Consider the following 20,946-nt stretch of genomic DNA (forward strand, 5'->3'; position numbering starts at 1 on the left):
GGAACAGATTTACACGCTGGGAAGAAAACTTAACTGATCCAGTTTTCTGTTTTCAGGTCCAGCCATTTTTCGCAACTGAACTCGAAGTACAGTACTTGTGTATGTAACAGATAAAGGAACGCTGTTCAGGGACCGTGGTTCTGCATCAACCATCAATATTACAGACTTTTATTAGTGTCTTCCAGGATCAGTCAGAGAAATTCATGGCCCTGCTTTGACTGGAGGGTACAATCTTCAGAACGTCCGAAAAGCTGCAGCACGCGAGATGCACGCACAGTTACATTACTCCAGAGGTCTGCAGACACAGCAGCAACGGATCGAGTACGTCAGAGAAGACGGACCATAGATCCACCCACAGCTCTGGATGCAATAAGTATATCCACATGGATGGATGGAGGTAAAGAACACGGCGAATAAATTGCGATCGCCAGAGCCGAGAGCTTCAGCAGCTCATGATCGCAGCTCGTCGGCAGCCACGCAGTGCCTGCACTGTACCGGCCGGTACTGCACAAGATCATAACGCGACGGAGACCCCACTGCGAGCGAGGTCGGGAAAGCACATACTGAGAATGGTTTACCATTTTCCTGCTGAATGGTTTCTATCACTCATCAGTAATGACCCACGCGGCCCTCCTTTTGTGTCAGAGATGAATGTGCTCTGCTCTGGGGAAAGCAGGAGAGAGATCATCGCATGCACAGGGTAAATTTCAGATGCTGATGCGGCCACTGCATGTTTGGATGGATCCGTTGTTGAAAAAGACTTGGGCTTTTATTTGACAGAGACGAGTGATATATATACACATGCATGAGGGGGTAGGAGACAAATCACTGGGTGATTCATTCTTTGATTCCTTCACAGTAACAAAAGATGCAAGGAACATAGTACGTATGTGTGTTAGCCAGAGATACAGTGCTAGTGAGTGGCAGCTACTGCATGCTTGTCTCCAAGGATTACATTACATTACATTACATTACAGGCTCCAAATGCCATGGAAAATGCTCCTCAGCCTGCTCCCGCCAAGCCTCTTCACGATCCGTTTGGCGTCCGGGACATCGGTCTCCGCAAGCTTCTCGAGATTCCTGTCATGAATAAGAACACAAGCATATATATATTAAAAAAAAAACTGAGAATTGCAGCGAGAATTGATGAGCACATGATGATTGGCTATTGATAGGTGTGTGCTGTTTGTACCTGACGTGCTCCGACGACATGATCTTCCTCCGGCCGGAGCTGCTGTCCGTGAGATGCATCACCGTCGACAGCAGGAACCGCTTCGCCGGCGTGGGCTTCTCCTCGTCGGGGCCCAGCAGCTGCAGCACCCGCGCCACGTCGCGGTCCTCCTGGACGAACCGCTTCCGGTTGCGGTGCACGGACACCAGGGCGCAGAGCGACTCGGCCGCCATCTCCCGCGCCTCGTGGGACTTGGACGCGCCGAGGATGCTCACCAGCTCCGGCATGAACCCGGCGTCGCCCATCGCCTTCTTGGTCTCCTCCGACACCTGGCACAGGCGGTGCGCCGCCTTCAGGGCGCAGTGCTGCAGCGTGGTTTCGCCGTTGCGGAGGAGGGAGAGGACGCGGTCGAGGAACCCGGCCGCGAGGAGGCAGTCCGTGGAGGTGGGCGGCGAGAGGCAGAGCGCGTCGATGGCACGGAGGGCCACCTCCCGCACCTTCGAGGAGGAGGGGATCTGCTGCCTGGAGGGGTCGAGCGCGCGGACGAGGGACTCGACTGCGCCTTCCTGGACCACGGCCTCCCTGGCGGAGCTATCCCCAGTGCCGATGGCGGCGAGGAGCTCAATCGCCTGGATTCGCGCTGCGTCGTCCGTGGCCCTCTGCGAGAGAGACACGAGCACCGGGACGGCCCCAGCGTCGGCCACCATGTACTTCCTGATCTCATCGACGCCCGCGAGGCTCCGCAGCACCCGGCACGCCGCGCACACGAGCTCGCCGCCGCTCGCTCCGTGGTCCGCGCACAGGTCGAGCAGCGCCGTGACGCCGCCGTGCGCGGCCACAGCCCACGCGTTGTCCGAGTTCTCGGTGAGCTTGCAGAGCACCCGCGCCGCCGTCTCCTTGGCCGCCTCGCTGCCGGCGCCCCCGTCGAGGACACGGACCACGGGAGCGATGGCGCCGCCGACGACCAGGTCTCCCCTGTGCGGGTCGGACCCGGCGATAACCGAGACCGCCTCCAGGGCCTCCTCCTGGACGCGGGCGTCGGGGCACTCGAGCAGCGCGACGAGGACGCCGACGCCGTCCGCGACGTCGGACGCCACGACGCGGACGCACTTCTCGTCGTCGCGCAGCGCCTCGGTGAGCGCGGCGGCGGCCTCCCTCCGCATCTCGGCGCCGCCGACCCTGAGCCTGGCGAAGAGGTCGCGCACGTAGAACCGCACGTCGTCGCGGGTGGCCCCGGCGCCGGGGCGCGGCACCACCAGCGCCCGCGCCCGCGTCAGCGCGCCCGACGCGTACACCTCGTCCAGCCGCGCCACGTGCGCGTCGAGCGCCGCGGCCAGGACGTCGAGGTCGCTGCGCAGCCGCAGCTTGCCGCCGCCGTAGTGCCGCCCCTGGCTCCGCGGCACCAGCTCCCGCGCCTCCCGGGCGGCCGCCGCGACGTCCCGCAGGAGGTTCGCGAACGCATCGCACCTGTCCTCGCCGTTCTCGTCGCCCACTGGGACGGTGATGTCGGCGAGGCCGGCGTGGAGGCGGTTGAGCCGGTCCCTGATGAGCTGCCACTTGAGCGGGAAGAGCGTCGCGGACAAGGAAGCAGAGACCAACGAACTGATGGCTTCCAGCGCCTCCACCAGGCGGCGCTGCTCGTCCAGCTCCGCTTGCCGGCTCACCTCCGCCGGCGCGGCCGCGGATTCTTCCTCCCCTGCTTCTCCCATCCTCTGTAAACCGCAGCTCTCACAGCCTGAGCTGCATCGGTTAGCTCTTCTCCGAACAAGGCTCACAGGCACCGCGATTCTTGCCGCGCTAGCGTCGAGCCGGTGGAGCAAGGAAGAAGAGGAAGAGAAGAGAGGTGGAAGCGGACAGCGGTGCGTGGAGTGTGATACCTGTAAGTGCACGGTGGTGCTGAACTGGAAGGCGACCGACCGCTGGCGCTTTGGCGTCTTCAAGGTAGTTAATGGAGGTGGAGGCGGGTGGGTCCAGCAGAAGGCGGCGGACCCACCGGCACCGGCCGGGGGCGCAGACGCAGCACGAGCGCGCAACTGTTGGTGCATGCGCTGGGCTCTCGGGAGAAGGCGACGACGAGGGGCCCCCTTGCCCTGGGGATCGGCGAGCTTTGGGGCGGAGCGGCGAGCGCACGACGAGGGGAATGGAATAGCGGCACAACGACACAAGTGACCAGACTACCAAAGCTTGCCTCAGCTAACTGCCTACGATACGAGTTAGGATCGCGTGACATACTGTCATGCCCAAATGCTAGGCGCACATGAAGGAGAGACACGGAACGGCCCTCTCCTTGCTTTTGTGTTAAAAGGAGTATTTAGCTGCAAACAATCTTGTTGAGTCCGCAATTCCTCTTCTCTTGTAAAAGAGCATTTCTAACAGTATTTTAAAAATTGAGTCCCAAAGTCCTAATTCTGGAACATTTCTAAAAAATACTAGGTAATGGGAAAAAAATGCAATCCACCAAGACAATCGTCGTCACGTAACGATCCTGTTCGCTTGAGCTTATCAACAAAATTTGTTAGCCATTCAACAATGTTTTTCTCTCACAACAAATCACAAACAGTACTTTCTACCATGACTTATCAGCCAAACAAACAATGCGGCTCGTAGACCATGATTGGCCATCCTAAACACCAAAGCTCACACCTAGAACTTCCAAAGTAGAACGTTCGTTGTCTTGCGTACTCTACTTTCCGATATTCTTGTATCTAAAAAGTTGCTGTGAATCTAATTCTAGCGAACCTCCTAGGCTGTTTGTGACCACGTCATGGTTGGCTATCTTGGCATCATAAATTACACACATAACCTCCACATGGAATCTCCATTGCCTAATATATTTTCTATTATTCTTAGAACAACTTCAACAGTTTATACAGATAGCTTGTCTCCCGTGCATCTAGCTTATCTCCAATTTGAATGCTTTGCATACCTCAGACCTTACCTACTGACGCGTGTCCATGGTACGCATAGCACGGCCGCCATAGTTATAGTGCAAAGAAGCCAAGAAGGAGCCTCGCCACAGTTCGGACGCACAAATCAACACGAGATGCGTTATCGAGGAGCTTACCATGCATGAACAGATGAACTCATGGCATCATGGCAATGCGATCAAACTATGCCAGGGTAAAGGTAATCCATCCAGGGGCCGGAATTTCAATATCCTTTTTCTAAAAAAAAAGGAATCCATCCCAGGTATCTGCGCAACCTGCAGCCGAGAGAATCATGAAGCACTGACACTGAAGCATCCACTCGACGGCACGAGCACGACTGGACTGCGCATGCACGGGTGCATTCCTGGTGCGCCATGCACAACCACCAATCTTTTCATCGCCTAGGAGAGTCCATTTCAGCTAGCCAGCCTTGTCCGCGCACTGTCCATTGGCGCTTCTTCCTCCATGTGAGCCCTTCCTTGATTTGGCTGCACCTGCACCAGTGCCCCTCGATCCCATGGGGGCAATGGCTGTGCTGTGCCTCACGGGAGAGGCTCGCTTTTGCCGACTGGTGTGGATGTGAAGGAACAAAGGGGCGAAAGCAGCACACGAAAAGATGCATATATATAAAAAGATCTGCACTGCATGGCATGGCATGGCAATGCAATTGGCAAGGATCTCACAGGAGTCTTGTTGCCCTCATGGCAAGAAAAGGGCACGGGCACCCGCCTCCGCCTTCCTCTTTCTGGAGATCCGCAGACTGCTTGGCCGTCGTTGGTCATGTGACGAGAGTGAGAGGCAAACCGGCAGCTTAGCTACAAGCAGTTTGTTACAGTGTGTGATCTGTGATGCCCGTGGTAAAGAGACACTACAGAATGGAAACATGTGATTCGTATAAGCATTATCCCATTAGGCAACACGGATGAGAACAGTTTATCATGATTTTGCCATGCATTGTTAACTTATTAGCTAACACGGGTACATTCTGTATAGGGTTCTTCTCTTGTCGCCGGATCCGATTGTGTGTGCCCATGCCTGCATGGGAGCTGGGGCTCAGCACATGTGGCCGGAACTGTAGATGGATTGCTGCCGCTCTATTACCTTGGGCCTTGTTTAGTTCCAAAAATTTTGCAAAATAGCAATAGTACCACTTTCGTTTGTATTTGATAAATATTATCCAAATATGTACTAATTAGACTTAAAAATTCGTCTCGTCAATTTCGACCGAACTGTGTAATTAGTTTTTATTTTCGTCTATATTTAATACTTCATGCATGCGTTTAAAGATTTGATGTGATGGAGAATCTGAAAAATTTTGCAAAATTTTCTGGGAAGTAAACAAGGCCCAATATCACTGCTGGAATCAATGAATGTTCTCGCAAAATGAAGATGCAGTGGTCACGGATGCATGGCTGAATCGTCTACTGTTTGGCCTCAGCACTCAGCAGGACATGAGACTATCATCTCTTCCAAACAGTAGTATCACATATATTGTGGCTGATTATATGCCACTCATCTCCAGTAGTTAATTCTTCAGAAATTTTAGACCCATTTCCTCATCTCCAGTATATATATATATGCCTATGGAAAAGGGCCAGATCTCTGACCTGGACCCATGATTGCTCTTCAAGATCATCATGGGTAGTGGCTCGCAAAGTGCTTCCCAAAGTTTTGGTCCCATGGAAAGTGGTTGCGGGTGACAAAGTACATGTGCTATAGCCCATAGGATGGTATAATAGCAAATTAAAAGCTTATGTTTCCCCATGCACAGGAAAGGAAAAGCCAGCTCCACTTTCTTGAGAAGAAAAAAGTTTGCAAGCCAACTACTATCTTTTGCTGCAATGTTTATGCATTGACTCGAATCATCGCAGAAGATTTGGCCGCTATTTGTCAAACCTAGGGCATGCTGATTCTCTAGGTGCTTTGAGTGGCTCAAGGATTTTGTCATGTCCCTGCAAGAAATGTTTCTGGATGCAGAGAGTGCAGTTAATGCTGAAACATACATGATTAGAAGGGACAGAACCAAACTTGGCTGTTAGTGGCATATGCTCCGGTCTAATTCACATATCTTTGAAATGTAGGTAACTTAGATGGATCATGTCATCATGGATGGTATGGCTTGTAGTCAAAACTCCAAAGTAGTACCAAGATGTACCTAATCTCTGAACCTTGCTTTGCTTTTCCATCTAAGATCATGTGGTGGAGTGGTTGCTTTTCGAGCTTTGAAGAGACGGACCAATGTATAGAGCAGAGTTGCTTGGGACAGTACTGTACTGTACTGCTGAAGTTTAGCAAAGCATTACTGGAAAACTAATGGAGAGCGTTTGCTACCTACATCTAGCCAAATGAAAGCAAAATGCCACCAACCATCGAAGTGTCATCCATCCTAGCTTAGTTGTCTTAAATTGTCATGGACTTCATGATGCAACAAACCATGTCACATGTTTCTTCTATCAAAAATATTTCTTTACTAGTAGTTGACAGGGAATGCTAGCACTTTCATGCCGTAGTATATGTTCATTTACTGCAACACATACTCGATTGCTTTTTTTACACAAGATGCAGTATACTGAATCAGGACTGTAGAAACAGAACAATACAAGATCTAGGCTGTACCACTCTTGGAACATTACAAGTTGTTGGTCATTTTGCCAAATCCTTCAGTACGCTCTTCATAGAGATTGATGAGTTCACAATCTAATCAAGTGCCTCGGAATAAAGAAGTGATATAAGAAAACAAGGATTCGGTATACTCCAAACTACTCCAGTACTCCACATGCTCTGCATTCTCTCCGCCTCAAGGCTGATATAATAATCAGTCGACAAAGACAAATCTGAATGCAAGCACAATCATAGGAAGTGATGAATAAACCATCTAATAAGAAGATTACATTAAAAATGTCATTTTAAAAAAACTCCATTCAGGTGTCGGGATGCAACTGCTTTGCCGCAAAAGAACAAAGACAGATGCACATATGACAAAACTAAAGGGCAGATAGATGAAGCGAATATCACAAATGAAGCAGATAAACAAGGACAGATGCAGAAACTTAATTTCTGAAGAATTTCTGTGTTTGACGCAAACAACACCTGTAAGTAGATGGATGATACCCTCTTATGTACATGCCACTGCTAAAACATCACCTACACTACAACTGTAGTTGGTGCGCTGCCAAGTCAAGAATTTGGAAGGAGATTAACTTCCTGCTGCTACTTCGGACCAATAATCTCAAAGCGGAGTCTCCAAAATTTGGTCCGCAATTGGTTGTGTTATGAACATGATGTCACGATCTCACGAAGCAACTCGCAGATAACCAGATAACTACCGGCGTACACGCACGGCGAGGAGCACGGCGGCGCCGCCTCCGGAGGAGCAGAGGACTGCTGAGAGAAGGATTTAGGTTTTTGTTGTTTGTTCGCTGACCTCCCAACCACCCACACAGCGAATCCTTTAACCAGGTTTACAAAACGGTATGGGCTAAGGCCCAGCAATTACATCCCTGCGGCAACATACCGGCTTATGGGCCAAGTCTAGCTAGTGTAGGTCGTAAGCAAAGCACGACATGATGGCCCAGTCGTGACATTTCCTCCCCCTTAAGATGCACCGTGACCTCGCGGTGCTGTTGAAGTTGCCGCGTGCTGATGAAGGAGCATCTCAGTAGCTGAAGTAACCGGTTCCCAAGCCGCCCAATGAGGTGGACAAGACTCCCGCTGCAGCAAAACAGATGGAACAACACGGTGGCCAATCAAATGCAAACGAGTAGCTAATACCTGAGTGGGAGGTAAGGTCTCCAGCATGTGCAGTAAATGAAGATCAGCATCAGTGGACACAGTGATATGAGCAGGCACAGCTTTCTTCAACTGAGAAACATGTAGAACGGGATGTATCTGACTAGAAGCTGGGAGTTGGAGCTTGTAAGCCACCTTACCAATCTTTTGCAGGATCAAATATGGCCCAAAGTACTTGAAACTGAGTTTATGACTGGATCGGCGTTGAACAGATTGCTGAATATGAGGTTGCAGTTTAACATATACCCAATCACCCACCTCAAAAGTCCGCTCTTGGCGATTCTTATCAGCTTGGTGTTTCATCCTAATTTGAGCCCGACTCAAATTCTGTTGTATGTGTTGCAGCATAGTATTACGAGATTTAAACCACTCATCCAAATCTGCTACTGTACAAGCATCATCCGGGGTAACACCAAAGTGTTTAGGAGGATGGCCATAAAGTGCTTCAAAGGGGGTTCGGCCATGAGCAGAGTGAAATGTAGTGTTGTACCAGAATTCGGCCAGAGGAATCCATTGTGCCCATTTGGCTGGACAGGAGTGAACCATGCAGCGCAAAAAAGTTTCCAGACACTGATTCAAGCGTTCGGTCTGGCCATCAGTTTGAGGATGGTAGGCCGAACTCATGTTAAGGGTGGTGTTTGTGAGTTTGAAGAGGTCTTGCCACAAGGCACTAGTAAAGACCCGATCTCTATCAGAGATAATGATGGAGGGAAGGCCATGAAGTTTGTAGATGTTGTTGATGAAAGCTTGGGCTACAGATAGAGCAGTATATGGGTGGGATAAGCAAATGAAGTGAGCATACTTAGTCAGTTTATCGATCACCACAAGGATTGTATCGAATGATTTGGATTTGGGTAATCCTTCAATGAAGTCAAGACTAACAGTATGCCAAGCATGGGACGGTACTGGCAGGGGTTGCAGTAAACCAGGAAGGCGGCAATGTTCAGGCTTGGCTTGGGCGCATACCTCACAAGCGTTGACGTAGTCGGTGACATACTGCTTCATGTTGGGCCAGGCAAACAATGCGCGTACTTTGTGATAAGTGGCCGTGATGCCACTGTGCCCACCCAACCCGCTGGAATGCAGGGCCAGCAACACAGCTTTATGTGCTTCAGAGTGAGTCCCCAACCAGATTTTTCCTTTGAATTTAATGATGCCATCAGATAGGGTAAAGCCCTTGTCATTGGATCCTGTCAAACTGAGTTCAGCAAGCAATTGCTTTGTCTGAGCATCTTGAGTATAGCCCTCCATCACAATTTCCAACCACCTAGGAGTGCTGGCTGAAATGGCAGTCACGCTATGAAATTCAGGTTGACGAGATAAGGCATCAGCCGCCTTATTTTCATTGCCTTTCTTGTAAGAGATTTTGTACTGAAGGCCCAAAAGTTTTATGAAAGCTTTCTGTTGTAAACCTTCATGTAACTTCTGCTCACCAAGATGGATTAAACTCTTATGATCTGTTGATATTGTGAACTCCTTATGCTGCAAGTATGGCTTCCATTTAGTCACTGCCAGAATGAGCGCGAGACACTCTTTCTCATATGTTGAGTGAGCTTGTGCCTTGAGTCCCAAAGCTTTGCTAATGTATGCAATTGGATGCCTGTCCTGGGAGAGAACTGCACCGATGCCAGAAGCGGATGCATCAGTCTCTACAGTGAATGATTTAGTGAAGTCAGGGAGGGCTAAAACAGGTGCAGTCACTAGTGCTTGTTTGAGAGTTTCAAAGCAGAGCTGCAATGGTGGAGTCCAATGAAATAGGGTGTCCTTTTTGAGAAGATCAGTCAGGGGACGGCTGATGAGACCATAGTTCTTGATGAACTTCCGATAATACCCCGAAAGTCCCAGAAATCCTCTCAACTGTTTGGTATTGGTTGGAGTCGGCCAGTTGACCACTGCAGCAATTTTCTTAGGATCTGTAGCTACGCCCTCCTTACTAATGATGTGCCCCAGATATTCCAGCTGCTGCTGAGCAATAATACATTTAGACTGCTTGAGGAAGAGCCTGTGCTGATCCAATATAGAAAAGACTTGTTGAAGATGGGCGAGATGATCCTCAAGAGTAGGACTATAGATGAGAATGTCATCAACAAAGACCAGAACACATTTCCGAAGCAGAGGTTGGAAGATGGTATTCATCAATGACTGAAAGGTGGCTGGTGCATTAGTAAGGCCAAAGGGCATGACTCGAAATTCCCAGTGCCCACTATGAGTTCGAAATGCGGTTTTTGCTTCAACATCTGGTGCCAACCGAATTTGATGATAACCCGAACGCATATCCAATTTTGTGAACCACGCCGCTCCATGAAGTTCATCTAACAACTCATCTATCACCGGCAGCGGATACTTATTTTTGACTGTGATGTTGTTGAGCTGTCTGTAGTCCACACAAAAACGCCAAGTACCATCCTTTTTCTTGACCAGTATAACTGGGGATGCAAAGGGGCTCTGACTGGGCCGGATGATACCGTTGGTTAGCATTTCCTTGATCTGACGCTCAATTTCATCTTTTTGAGCTGGAGAATATCGATAAGGCTTGATGTTTACAGGCTTGACCCCAGGCAACAGAGGAATATGATGGTCAAATGCTCTTTGTGGTGGTAAGGAATCTGGCTCTTGAAAAAGATGACTGTTGGCATTGACGAGCTGTTGTATTGGTTCTGGAACAAGATTGGTGACCTGAGCAGGCTCGGCCTGACAGAAATGAATGAGCTGTGCTATTCCACCTTTCCGAATCAATCCCCGGAGTTTCCTGATCTTGACCTTAGGACAAGTGGTGAGTTCATCTTTGACCCCCTTTAAGCTGATACGGTTGCCGGCGTGAGTGAATCTCAAAAGCCTTCGCTTCCAATGAATCCACATTGGACTGTGTGTCTCCAACCAATCCATGCCTAAAACCAGATCATAATACGGCATCTGTAGGACTCTGGCATCAACTGAGAAGGTGTTACCTTGAGACCACCAAGTGAAATTCGAGACCATTTGATCACTGTGCAGTTTTTCACCATTAGCCACTGTAACCTGTATAGGGGACACAGAACTCATTGAGCATTGCAACTGAGCAGCCGTGGTAGCACTGATAAATGTTCCTGAACTGCCTGAATCAATGAGAATGAGGATTTCACGATCCTTAACCAAACCATGCAGTCGTATAGTCTTCTTGCCTTGAATACCAACCGCTGCACAATGCGACAAGGCAAACACTTCACCATCACTTGAACTATCAGAGGAAGAGTGATCATCCGCTTCAGGAGTGTCATTGGCATGATCGCCAACAGTTCTTCCAGAACATGCAAAGAAATCTTGTCAGGGCATTTATGGTTGCGCCCCCATTTTTCCCCACACTTCATACAAAGACCTTGTGCCCGACGTTGTGCACGCAGATTTGCCATTTGAGTCTCCCACTTGGGTTTGGTTGCTTCAGGTGGTATGGCACCCAATACACCCGGTTCAGCAGTGAGTGGAAATTTCCCGGGATGCTTGATGAACTCCCGATTTGGGCGCCGAGTATAGGGTTTCTGTTGAGCGTCAATCACCTCAGCCTGCATTAATGCAAGAGATAGGGCCGCATCAACCGTTCTCGGTTTGTGCAATATAAGAGCAGCTCGTATATCAGGTTGTAAGCCTTGCAAAAATTTACTGACAAAAAACACATCATCTAAATGATTGTTATGGACTAGGACACGATGCATAACTAAGGTAAAGCGGTCATAGTAATCCTGAACCCCAGCAGTTTGCTTAATATTCAATAACTCTTGCATGGAATTTTGGTATAAATCCTTGCCAAATTTGTTGTCTACTGCAATGCATAAGTCAACCCAACTATCAACCGGGTGTCTCCTATGGTCATAATGGGCCACAGGCTTAGTTTACGAGCGTGGTTGTAGTGGACCATGCACAAGGTCAACTCGTAACCGTTCATCCAAAGAAGGATTTCAGTTAGCTGATTCAGAGTTTCAGTCCCCGTTCATCCAAAGAAGATTTTCAGCCATGCAACTACGCAAAGATACCTCCAAGGTCTAGATTCTACAAATACTGATACCTCCAAGCTCCAGATTCTACTTGTACTTTTGCTGAACACTTGAGCACGACTGGTGCTGGGCATTCAGCGTGTACCAGCTATGACACACTGACGGTCTGACGGATCATCCACCTCATCCCGGAACCTGTGGCACGAATGGGGGCATGCAAACCGGACGAAAATGTCGCCGTTGAGCCTTGAGGCCTTGAGGGTTCCAGAACGACATCACGGCCATCTGGAGCAGGGGCCTCCACAATTCCGTTCTGTGGCCGCCGTTTGCACACGGCCTACGCTTTCACACCCCGCTGCTAGGCGAGCCACGAACGTCGAGGCGCGGCCGTCATTGCCACTTGGCAAGCTGCCGGCGATACCTAGCTAATCCGCTGATATATCTGATTCCACCGTGAAACCCCAGCACGGCGCGCCTATTCGCTAGAGACTATATATAGCCAGCTGAGCTGAGCGGTGGAACCAATTAAGTGCCTGTTTTCACCATCACTGCATTGTGTGCGCATCAGCGTTGAGCAGGTGCAGCTAGCAAGGCGGCGAGGATGCTGGAGAGCCAGGCGGTGATCGGGGACACGGACATGCGGCAGGCGATGCAGCAGTACGCGCTCCGGCTCGCCGGGAAGGCGCTGGACGACTTCGAGGCCGCCGACTCCACGGAGATCGCACGGTTCATCAAGAAGGTGTGGCCCTTGCGTTGCGACCACATGTTCTTGCAATCAACACTGAACATTGCAGCAGTGTGTGTACTGATGGCGATGATGCCTCTTTTTTGCATGCATGCAGGAGTTCGATCGGTCGTACGGCCCCGGATGGCAGTGCATCGTGGGCACCGACTTCGGGTCGTTCGTGACGCACCACTCCGGCTGCTTCATCTACTTCGGCATCGGCAACCTGGCCATCCTGCTGTTCAAGGGCGGCGCGGCTCCTCGCGGTGAGACCGTCGTCGAGAAGGCGCGGCTCACGGCGCTGAAAACTGCCGTCGAGGCGTGAGTGGATGAGTAATCACCGATGTGTGCAGGCCTGCAGGCAGGGTAGATAAGTTCTCCTAGCATGTAAGGTCGTGCTTTTGGTGGATGGAAGTTGCCTGACTTGAAAAGTGCAGGTCTTCATCACATAGTAAAAACCGATGTTCTCAACAGCATGTCTGCTGGGTGCTGGATAGACAGTGATGGCAAATAGTAGAATATTGCATATCTTTCGACCGTAACTATCGAATTTACAGGTCGGGGAAAAAAAACACTATCGAATTTATTGTTTGCAGTCCTCGAGCTTTTATTTTGAGCTCAATCTGGTCCTTTGCCTTACATGGCACACCATGCTGACGGGCTGGTGAACAATGCTCAAAGCTAAGCTCGCTTGTTGAAGGGCCTCCCATGTAAAAGTCAGTGATTTTTTCTGATTCTCGATTGTGCAAGATCAAAATTATGAAATAATGGTCAAAAGAACAGAAGTAATCGAAGTGTTTGTTAGGATTCTCGCTTTTTTTCATCGAGAATCTGATTATATAAGCCGAAACACACAGGGTCAAGGACATGAGAGATAGGGGAAAATCAATGAAGGCAAGGGACTAGATTGAGTCCAGAACAGAAGTTCTTCGACAATAGTCACTTGATATAGACCCCTATGTACAGTATACTCGGCCTATGGCTCTGTTCATTTGAGTTTATCTACCAAATTTAAACATAATTCAGCAGTGTTTTTCATTTACAGTATTTTCAGTCGTGTCGAGTAAGGCACATGGGCCAAAACCTAAGCTGGGAGACAAGGGGGACTGGAAGCATTCAGCCTTGTCTCTGAAGCTGAACTATAGGCCCATGAACACACTTTGCACTGATCTCTGACCTGACCTCGTCCGCGGGTCGAGACCACCTAACATCCTATCGGGGCTACGACACGATCCGATCTCACTTTCCTTTCCTCCACCCATTTTCGGCTTTTCTGGACACATCGTTGTCACGTTGTAATCCTTTTAGGCCTAGCATCTCCAAGGGCTTTGCAAACAAATTTTATATTGCTCTATTTGCAAAAAAGAGTAGAAAATACCTCTCCAATGGTTTTGCAAATAAGGTTTGCAATTTGGTTAACTTTGCAAATAGAGGTTGAGACTTTGCATATATGCAAACCTTCCCACCACTTTGCATCTACAATTTCGGCCTTCCACGTCGGACTCCGTCCCCCGGCACCCCCCCACCCCGCGAGATTTCACTACGCCCGTCCGCCCTCCCTGCCGCGCCCCGCCCTCCAGCTGCCGCGCGTGCCCGCCTTCCCTCGGAGGAGGACAGAGGTAGACGGAGCCGAACTGACGCGAACGATGACGAACGACGAACGCGGCCTGAGCTGGGTGGCGACTAGCTCGAAGACATGGGCTGGGCGGCAACTGCGGCGACCTGGCCAGGGCGGCGACTGACACGCACGACGTACGTCAAAATGGCGCGATGGAAAAAAAAACGCGCGGGCGCGATCGGTGAAAAAAAAATTCGGGGGTGGAGTCCACACTTTGGGTTTGCCAAGTCTAAATGCAAAGTCCCTTAGAATTGGACTATTTTTAGACTTTGCAAATGAGTTTGGGACTTTGCAAACAACACCAAATGCAAAATTTATTTGCAAAGTCCTTCCAAATTTTTTTGCAAAATAGAAATAGTAGCAAGTACACTCGTCAAGACAGCACAGTTAGGTGTATACAAGACAGCACTTCCTACAGAAACTATAACTAGATAGATACAGTGTGCTGCCAGAATATATATCTGATCTCTGAACGGGCTCCCGTCTAAACCATGTTTATGAAGCGGAGCAGTCTGTTCACGTGGCACTTGACAGCGAGCGTACCGATCTTCTGCCGGCCTGTAATTGCTATGCAAACGATCTGATATCAGAGCATGCAGACTGACCAGCGGCTGGAGACCGCTAGACACCAAACGTGATTTACCACTACAGCATTCCATTGTGCAAGTCGATTAGGTAACCAAAAACGTTAATCCAGCAGGAGGTGAAAAAAAAAAGAGAGAGAGGCAGATATTCTGTCAGCTCCGTCGTGTGCACCGGAGCAGCAGCATCACATCAGCTTGGCATTGTTCTTGTGCTGTGAACTGATTCGTCGAACCAAACCAACAGCTTTAACCACAACCCCAGCCAACCACCAAACGGGCTACTACGACCACTGACGCGATTGATCTAGGAATCCAGATCCATGCGGCATCGCCAAGGCACACAAAAAGCTTGGCGATTCCAGCACAGTTCTAGCCACCACTAATGGCGTACGCGTATACTACATGAATGCATCGAATAGGAACAGGGCGCACCAGTGGAGCATTGTGGCACAGCAGTTGCCACCCAAGAGGGAGATGAAGAAGATGCCTCGCAACTTGCCATTTCTTGCAATGCCCACTGAGACCACCAGAACATTAGGTTATGAATCTTACAGTTAGCTCTCGAGATGAACTTAAGAGGCATGACCGCAAGGGATTAGAAAACATCACAAAACTCCAAAGAGTGGCAGTAAGATTTTAAGTTATCAATCATGGACGTACCAGTACCAAATCGTGCTGTTTCAGTAAAGGGGAAAAAAAGCAAGCAAAGCTTGTCGCTCCGTATCTCTCATCATCGTAAATTCGTAGTCCTATATGTACATTGCAGCAAAACCGTCTAGATAAAGCAACTGAAGAACTCCAATTACCCACACGCCTAATCAGTAAGCAGCGATTTTTTTTTTTGTCGAGAATCCCAGGTCCAAGTATCATCAAGGATCTTAATCCGCGAGGAAAGGTGGGGAAAAATGAAGGCGATACGCAGTCCAATTCGTCACCGCCTCACCGGCACCGGGAGATGTCGATCTCGATGAGGCTGTCCTCCTCCAGCTCGATCTCGATCATGCCGTCCTCGCCGTCGCCGCCTCGGCCGCCGTAGCCGTCATCGCTGCCGCTGCCGCTGTCCGAGTCGGAGTCGAGGTCGGAGTCGGAGTCCCACGGCAGGCCCATCTCCTCCGGCAGCCCCCACTCGGCCTCGAACTCCTCGTGGATCACCTCCAGCGCGCGCCCTTTGGCCGCCCACGACGCGAACTCCGGAACCTCCGGAAACACGCTCCCGCGCTCTGGCTCCGGCTCCAGCTCCGGCGGCGGCGGAGGAGGAGAGGGAGGAGGAGGGGGAGGAGGCGAGCACTCGACCTCGGGAGCCTGCTGCTTGTCCTCAGTCGGCGTCGGGGAAGGAGGAGGGACGGCGAGAGCGGGAGGCGGCGGCGCGGAGCCGAGGCGGAGGAGGGAGAGGAGCAGGAGCAGGGAGGAGAGCGAGGCCGGGGAGAGCACGAGCAGCAGCACCGGCCGGGGGAGGTAGAGCACGGCGAGGAGGGAAGCGGCGGCCGCCGCGGCGAGGAGCGGGTGGTGGTGGTGGTGGGGCTGGTCGCCGGCGGCGGGGAGCTCTTGCGCGTCCGGCGCCGGCGGGGTGGGGGAGGGAGCGGGAGTGGTGGCCATTTATGGCGGGAGGGAGGGAGTGGGGCGGTTAAAGCGCGGCACCCGCCACGCCCACGCGCGGCGGTTTTTTTATATACACAAAGGGGAAGCGGACAAGCAGAGGAGATTTTTGGGCTGCCGCAAAGCTCCGGCAGGGGTTTGGCACTTTGGCAGCAGCCAGCGGAGACAAAGCCGCTGGTGGCGTGGATGAAGACGAACGAACGGAACGGAACGGGCGAGGGAAGGGAGAGAGGACACACCAGGATAGGAAGTCCAGGGCTCGTCCGTCCCGTGTTTAAAACAGGGTGACTTTAGGACTTGACATGTCGCGACCAAACTAAAAATTCAGTAATTCGTGCTCGAGGTGTTTCTTCGATCGGTGTTTATTTTCACGGCAAGCTATGCATTTGTGTATAACCTAATAAAAGCACTGTTCGACTGTTTCTTGTTTGTTTTTTTTAAAAAAAGATATATGCTGTATTTTTTATATAATTCTTGCTTTAAGAAAAATCCGTGGTGTGCTCGTAGCGCTTCCGGCCTCAGAGCCACGAAAGCCGGTCAAACCGGCGTGTCCTGTGACCCCCTCGGCAGCAGCAGCGATACGATGATGGCCGCCCCGCACGGGAACCGCAGCAGACGGCGCACCGGCAGCAGCAGGTGGGCGTCCATGAGAAGAAGGCTGCACCTGCACGCAGCACGCCCACGGAGGACGCGACGGGACAGGAGCCACGGATCGGAACACGCCGGGGGAGGGAGAGAGGTGGGCAAGCAAAAGCGGCGGCAGCGGCAACAACCTCTGCTTGCGCTGCCAGTTGCCGGAGCGGCGCCGAGACCCGAGAAAGCTGGCGAGCCGCCAAAGCGCCCTCTGCCGCCTCGGCCTCCTTCCCCTCCGTTGGCCATCACCCGATCGGAGCGCATGCGGGCGCAGTCGCGTGGGGGGTGGTCGGTCGGTCGTTGGCGGAACGCATCGGCGTCACGTACCATCGCGACCGTCTGGCACCCGAGTGTAAGCATTGACCATTCATTGATGGTGGGCAGCCTTTTTTTTTCACGTTTCGGGGCCGCAGCGGATGCCGGTGGCGCCCTGCGCACAGCACTCCAGCAGCAGCAGCAGCAGCAGGATCGCTTGCGCTCCAAGGGAAGGCTTTGCCAGGAGAGATGCCGGGCCGTGCCTGCCGTGCCGGGACGGCCTTGGGTAACCAAGGCATGTGTCGGGTTCACTTGTGCTGGGGCCCCGGCTTCGAACTGTCCTGCACCGGATTACTTTTTCTCCAACGCTTGTTTAGCGTTTCGGTGCTCCAATCTCAAATCTCTCGAACGGAGGTGCCGATGGATTTGAGAGTTTTGAGGTTGGGAGGCTCTTCGAGGTCGAGGCATCCCACGTCGTACTCCATCGACCATCCGAAGTTGCCGTGCGCCCGTGCTACGATACGATCACGACGTCCTAGTGGTGCCCCGAATCTGAGCGAATGTCTCGGTTCCATGAACGTAGCAGCTCTCGTGCGCAAGGGAACGAGCTAGCACTGTTGACGTGGCCGGTGATTGGGATCCAAACAAGGCTGAAGCTATCGTGTGTACTGCACGACGATGTTACTAGATGTCTAGATCACCTGTGTACACGTACAAACGAATTATCAGCCGGTATTAATTGCCAGCGATTTTGGCCGCCGTAGTCTGGACTTTGGACACACGGCACATGATGAAACCGCATGTGTGTACTTATACCGTTATACGCTACTGCAGTCCTGGTATGGACGTACAGTACTGGTGCTACCGAATTTATTTTATGCAGCGACGACACACGCTCCCAAAAAATTTTACAAAATTTTTTAAATTCTTTGTCACATTAAATCTTACAGCATATATATAAAACATTAAATATAAATAAAAGAAAAAAAACTAATTATACAGATTATTTGTAATTTGCGAGCCAAATCTTTTAAATCTAGTTAGTCTATAATTGGACAATATCTGTCAAATATAAACGAATTTGCTACCATGTCTGTTTTATCATTTTTTTTCAAACTAAACAAGGCCAAAACTGTCCTCCTGAGAAAAACGTGACACCTTACACATTATAAAAAAAAACGCCCAAACGCTACGGGGACAACCAACGGAATGTAAACAAACATGAGTATCTTTTCACAGTTGTGAAATGATATGATCCTTCAAAGCGCAATCGCTCTCACCTTTTTGCATCCAAGGCCTTGTTTAGTTCCGAAAAATTTTAGGAAATCGACACTGTAGCACTTTCGTTTGTATTTGACAAATATTATCTAATCATGGACTAACTAGGCTTAAAAGATTCGTTTTGTCAATTTCGACCAAACTGTGCAATTAGTTTTTATTTTTGTTTATATTTAATATTCCATGCATGTGTCTAAAGATTCGATGTGACGGGGAATGTGAAAAATTTTGCAAATTTTTCAAGAAAGTAAACAAGGCCCAAGAATTGAGGAATCTGGCGATTTTTTTAAGGCAGAAAATCGGCGGGCACGATGGAACACCAACGATACGAAAACGCCGTAGATACGAAAGGACGTCCAGCAGCTAGAGATTGCGAGCTGTCTCGTCCATGATGATGCCGGGGCAAAAGCGCAGCGCATCTCTGTCCGTCCGCACGTGAACAGAGGTTTTGGTGCGTCCGGTCAAAAAGGTGACAAAAGTCGAAAACAATCAAACAAACAGCCAACTGAAGAGTACTGCAGCCAACTCGCGTCCCGCTGTAACTACGGCAAAGAGCCAAGCAAGCCGTAGCCCGTATGTACTACGAGAAGTATTAACTCGCCGATGGATCAGGCGGTTTTGTTAATCGGAGTTTCAGTTCACGACAGGACATTGCAACTCATCATGCCATGCGTGACCAGCTTCAAGCATTCTATTTAGTACTGGTAGCAATCAAGGGCATGTTCAAACGAACACGGACTCAGCCTCAACATTTTGAAGAGTTTATTACTCTATTTATGCTTCTTAATAGAGGCAAGGGCAGATCCTGGAAACGTGGCAAAAGGATAGACGGATCTGGTGGTTCAATTCAACGTTAGGCGAGCATTGTAACCGTGGAACATGTGGACGTTTTATTCCATCTGCATTCTGCATTACACGGATACGCACACCCCAGTCACCAGGACAGCAAAAATGAGCAGCGCTACAGCAGATCAGATGCGAGAGCCTCCCAGAAAAGGCGATCCGGGACCGCGCGCAGGCGCTGGACTTGGATCGAACCGACGCCGGCTGCCGCCCCGCTGTTGGGTTACTTTTCGGAGGCGTGCCAGCCCGCCGCCAGCAGCGTGGCCGGTGGCCGGGTCCGGCCGGCGGGACAATAATTCAGCAGTTCGATCCGGCGACCGGCAGACGCCGACCCCGCCGGCCCCCCAAGACACTTGCCGCGCGCCGCACGCGGCAAGACCGAGCCGCCGTGCCGGCTGGTGGTGCCGCTCTACGGCTGTCAGGCACAGCTGCTCGAGGCGGTGCGGGCCTTGTCGAGTTCTCTCGGGTCTCGGCTGTCAGGCCTAACCGCGTGGGACGGTCGGACGGACGGGACAGGGCTCTTCCGAGGAGGAGCTGCCCTTGCTCCTGCAGTGTTGTAGCACGGGCGGCTCTATGGCCGTGGTGGGCTGCTGGCACACCGGTACGGCCAGTAAAAGCGCCGTGCTCCACACTTTGGACTTGGGTAACCGGACAGCTCAATTACTCAAGAATGATTGCACGAACAACTGCTGATCGATAATAGATTACTCCTACCTGGCTGGCTGGTGAGATCTCGTTTCCGGGTTCAAGGAACCATCGACGTGGACTGTGTCACGTTCAGTGCGGCGGGATATCAAGACGGTGCCACACTGCCACTGCACTCCAACCAACCCGTTTCCGAAATGCAACAGCCCCGTTGATTACGAGAGTGCGGGGCGGGATATCATAGTGAAGCTTCATAGTAAATGGTTTAGGAGAGTTATTCTGTCCATGCACATAGTACTGTATGTTTTGAGCCGTTAACAGTAGAAGATGGCCGTACGCCAACGACAGCGAAGGTGTTTGCGTCGTTAAACAGCAGAAAATGTCCCTGCGCTAGCGACAGCAAAGGTTGTAGTAGGTTGTTTTAGTAGCTGGAATTTGGCCCATACTGTAGCGTGGATGAGCGGCTGGGCCAAAACCTACTTTCCAGTGGACGTGAAGTGAACTGTGAACACCGAACACATCCGGATGTGCTTGCCAGTTGCAATAAACACAAAGGAAGTGGCTGAAATCTGGACCTGTGATACGCTGCGCCCAGAGTTCTGAAGAACAGAGCAATAGGTCATGGATTCACTTCTTCAGACTTTCATACAGAAGCATTCGTGGTATCCGCAATAAGAACAGAAGTCACTTATTCAGACTTTCAGACAAAAGCATTTGTGGTAACAACAGAACTGGCACCACCATCCAAAGACCAAAGTCAAGACACCTGGATTTATCAGCATCGATTCAGGAGCCCAGGAGATTTTCTCAGCATCGATGCAGTCAACACTTGTTCAGTCGAGACCAATCTGTTCAGACACTTCGATTTATTCAGTATCGATTGATTCAGAACTGGTAGTGGTAGCACCCCATCCA

General features: G+C 50.8%; 3 protein-coding genes across 4 annotated transcripts; 1 reads left to right on the forward strand and 2 right to left on the reverse strand.

The window, feature by feature from the left end:
• On the reverse strand, positions 815–3,511 carry LOC8056331 (vacuolar protein 8). Of its 2 annotated transcripts, XM_021452323.1 has the most exons (3): positions 3,049–3,181; positions 1,193–2,906; positions 815–1,080 (listed from the first exon to the last, which is right to left on the reverse strand). In XM_021452323.1, the coding sequence occupies exons 2-3, from the start codon at positions 2,878–2,880 to the stop codon at positions 972–974; spliced, it is 1,797 nt and encodes a 598-aa protein (XP_021307998.1). In that variant the 5' UTR covers positions 2,881–2,906; positions 3,049–3,181; the 3' UTR covers positions 815–971. The 2 variants fall into 2 exon arrangements, with proteins under 2 accessions (XP_021307998.1, XP_002463021.2); XM_002462976.2 differs by having other exon boundaries at positions 1,193–3,511.
• Positions 12,267–13,368, forward strand: LOC8056332 (dynein light chain 1, cytoplasmic). The gene is made up of 2 exons (XM_002460809.2): positions 12,267–12,594; positions 12,698–13,368. Exons 1-2 carry the CDS (start codon positions 12,457–12,459, stop codon positions 12,902–12,904), a joined length of 345 nt encoding a protein of 114 aa, XP_002460854.1. The 5' UTR covers positions 12,267–12,456; the 3' UTR covers positions 12,905–13,368.
• LOC8081747 (WAS/WASL-interacting protein family member 3) lies at positions 15,405–16,524 on the reverse strand. Its single transcript, XM_002462977.2, has one exon. The coding sequence runs from the start codon at positions 16,375–16,377 to the stop codon at positions 15,721–15,723; it is 657 nt and encodes a 218-aa protein (XP_002463022.1). The 5' UTR covers positions 16,378–16,524; the 3' UTR covers positions 15,405–15,720.

The sequence above is a fragment of the Sorghum bicolor genome, chromosome 2 (genome assembly GCF_000003195.3).
Source record: "Sorghum bicolor cultivar BTx623 chromosome 2, Sorghum_bicolor_NCBIv3, whole genome shotgun sequence".
In the NCBI taxonomy this organism is placed as follows: domain Eukaryota; kingdom Viridiplantae; phylum Streptophyta; class Magnoliopsida; order Poales; family Poaceae; genus Sorghum; species Sorghum bicolor.

What these genes read in the sequence shown, in the direction of transcription:
- LOC8056331 (XM_002462976.2), bottom strand. Translation starts at nt 3,216, where the DNA reads ATGCACCAACAGTTGCGCGCTCGTGCTGCGTCTGCGCCCCCGGCCGGT. An exon ending in ATGTCGTCGGAGCACGTCAG is followed by an intron (nt 1,081 to 1,192) that starts GTACAAACAGCA and finishes TATTCATGACAG; the next exon opens with GAATCTCGAGAAGCTTGCGG.
- LOC8081747 (XM_002462977.2), bottom strand. Translation starts at nt 16,377, where the DNA reads ATGGCCACCACTCCCGCTCCCTCCCCCACCCCGCCGGCGCCGGACGCG.
- LOC8056332 (XM_002460809.2), top strand. Translation starts at nt 12,457, where the DNA reads ATGCTGGAGAGCCAGGCGGTGATCGGGGACACGGACATGCGGCAGGCG. An exon ending in TCGCACGGTTCATCAAGAAG is followed by an intron (nt 12,595 to 12,697) that starts GTGTGGCCCTTG and finishes GCATGCATGCAG; the next exon opens with GAGTTCGATCGGTCGTACGG.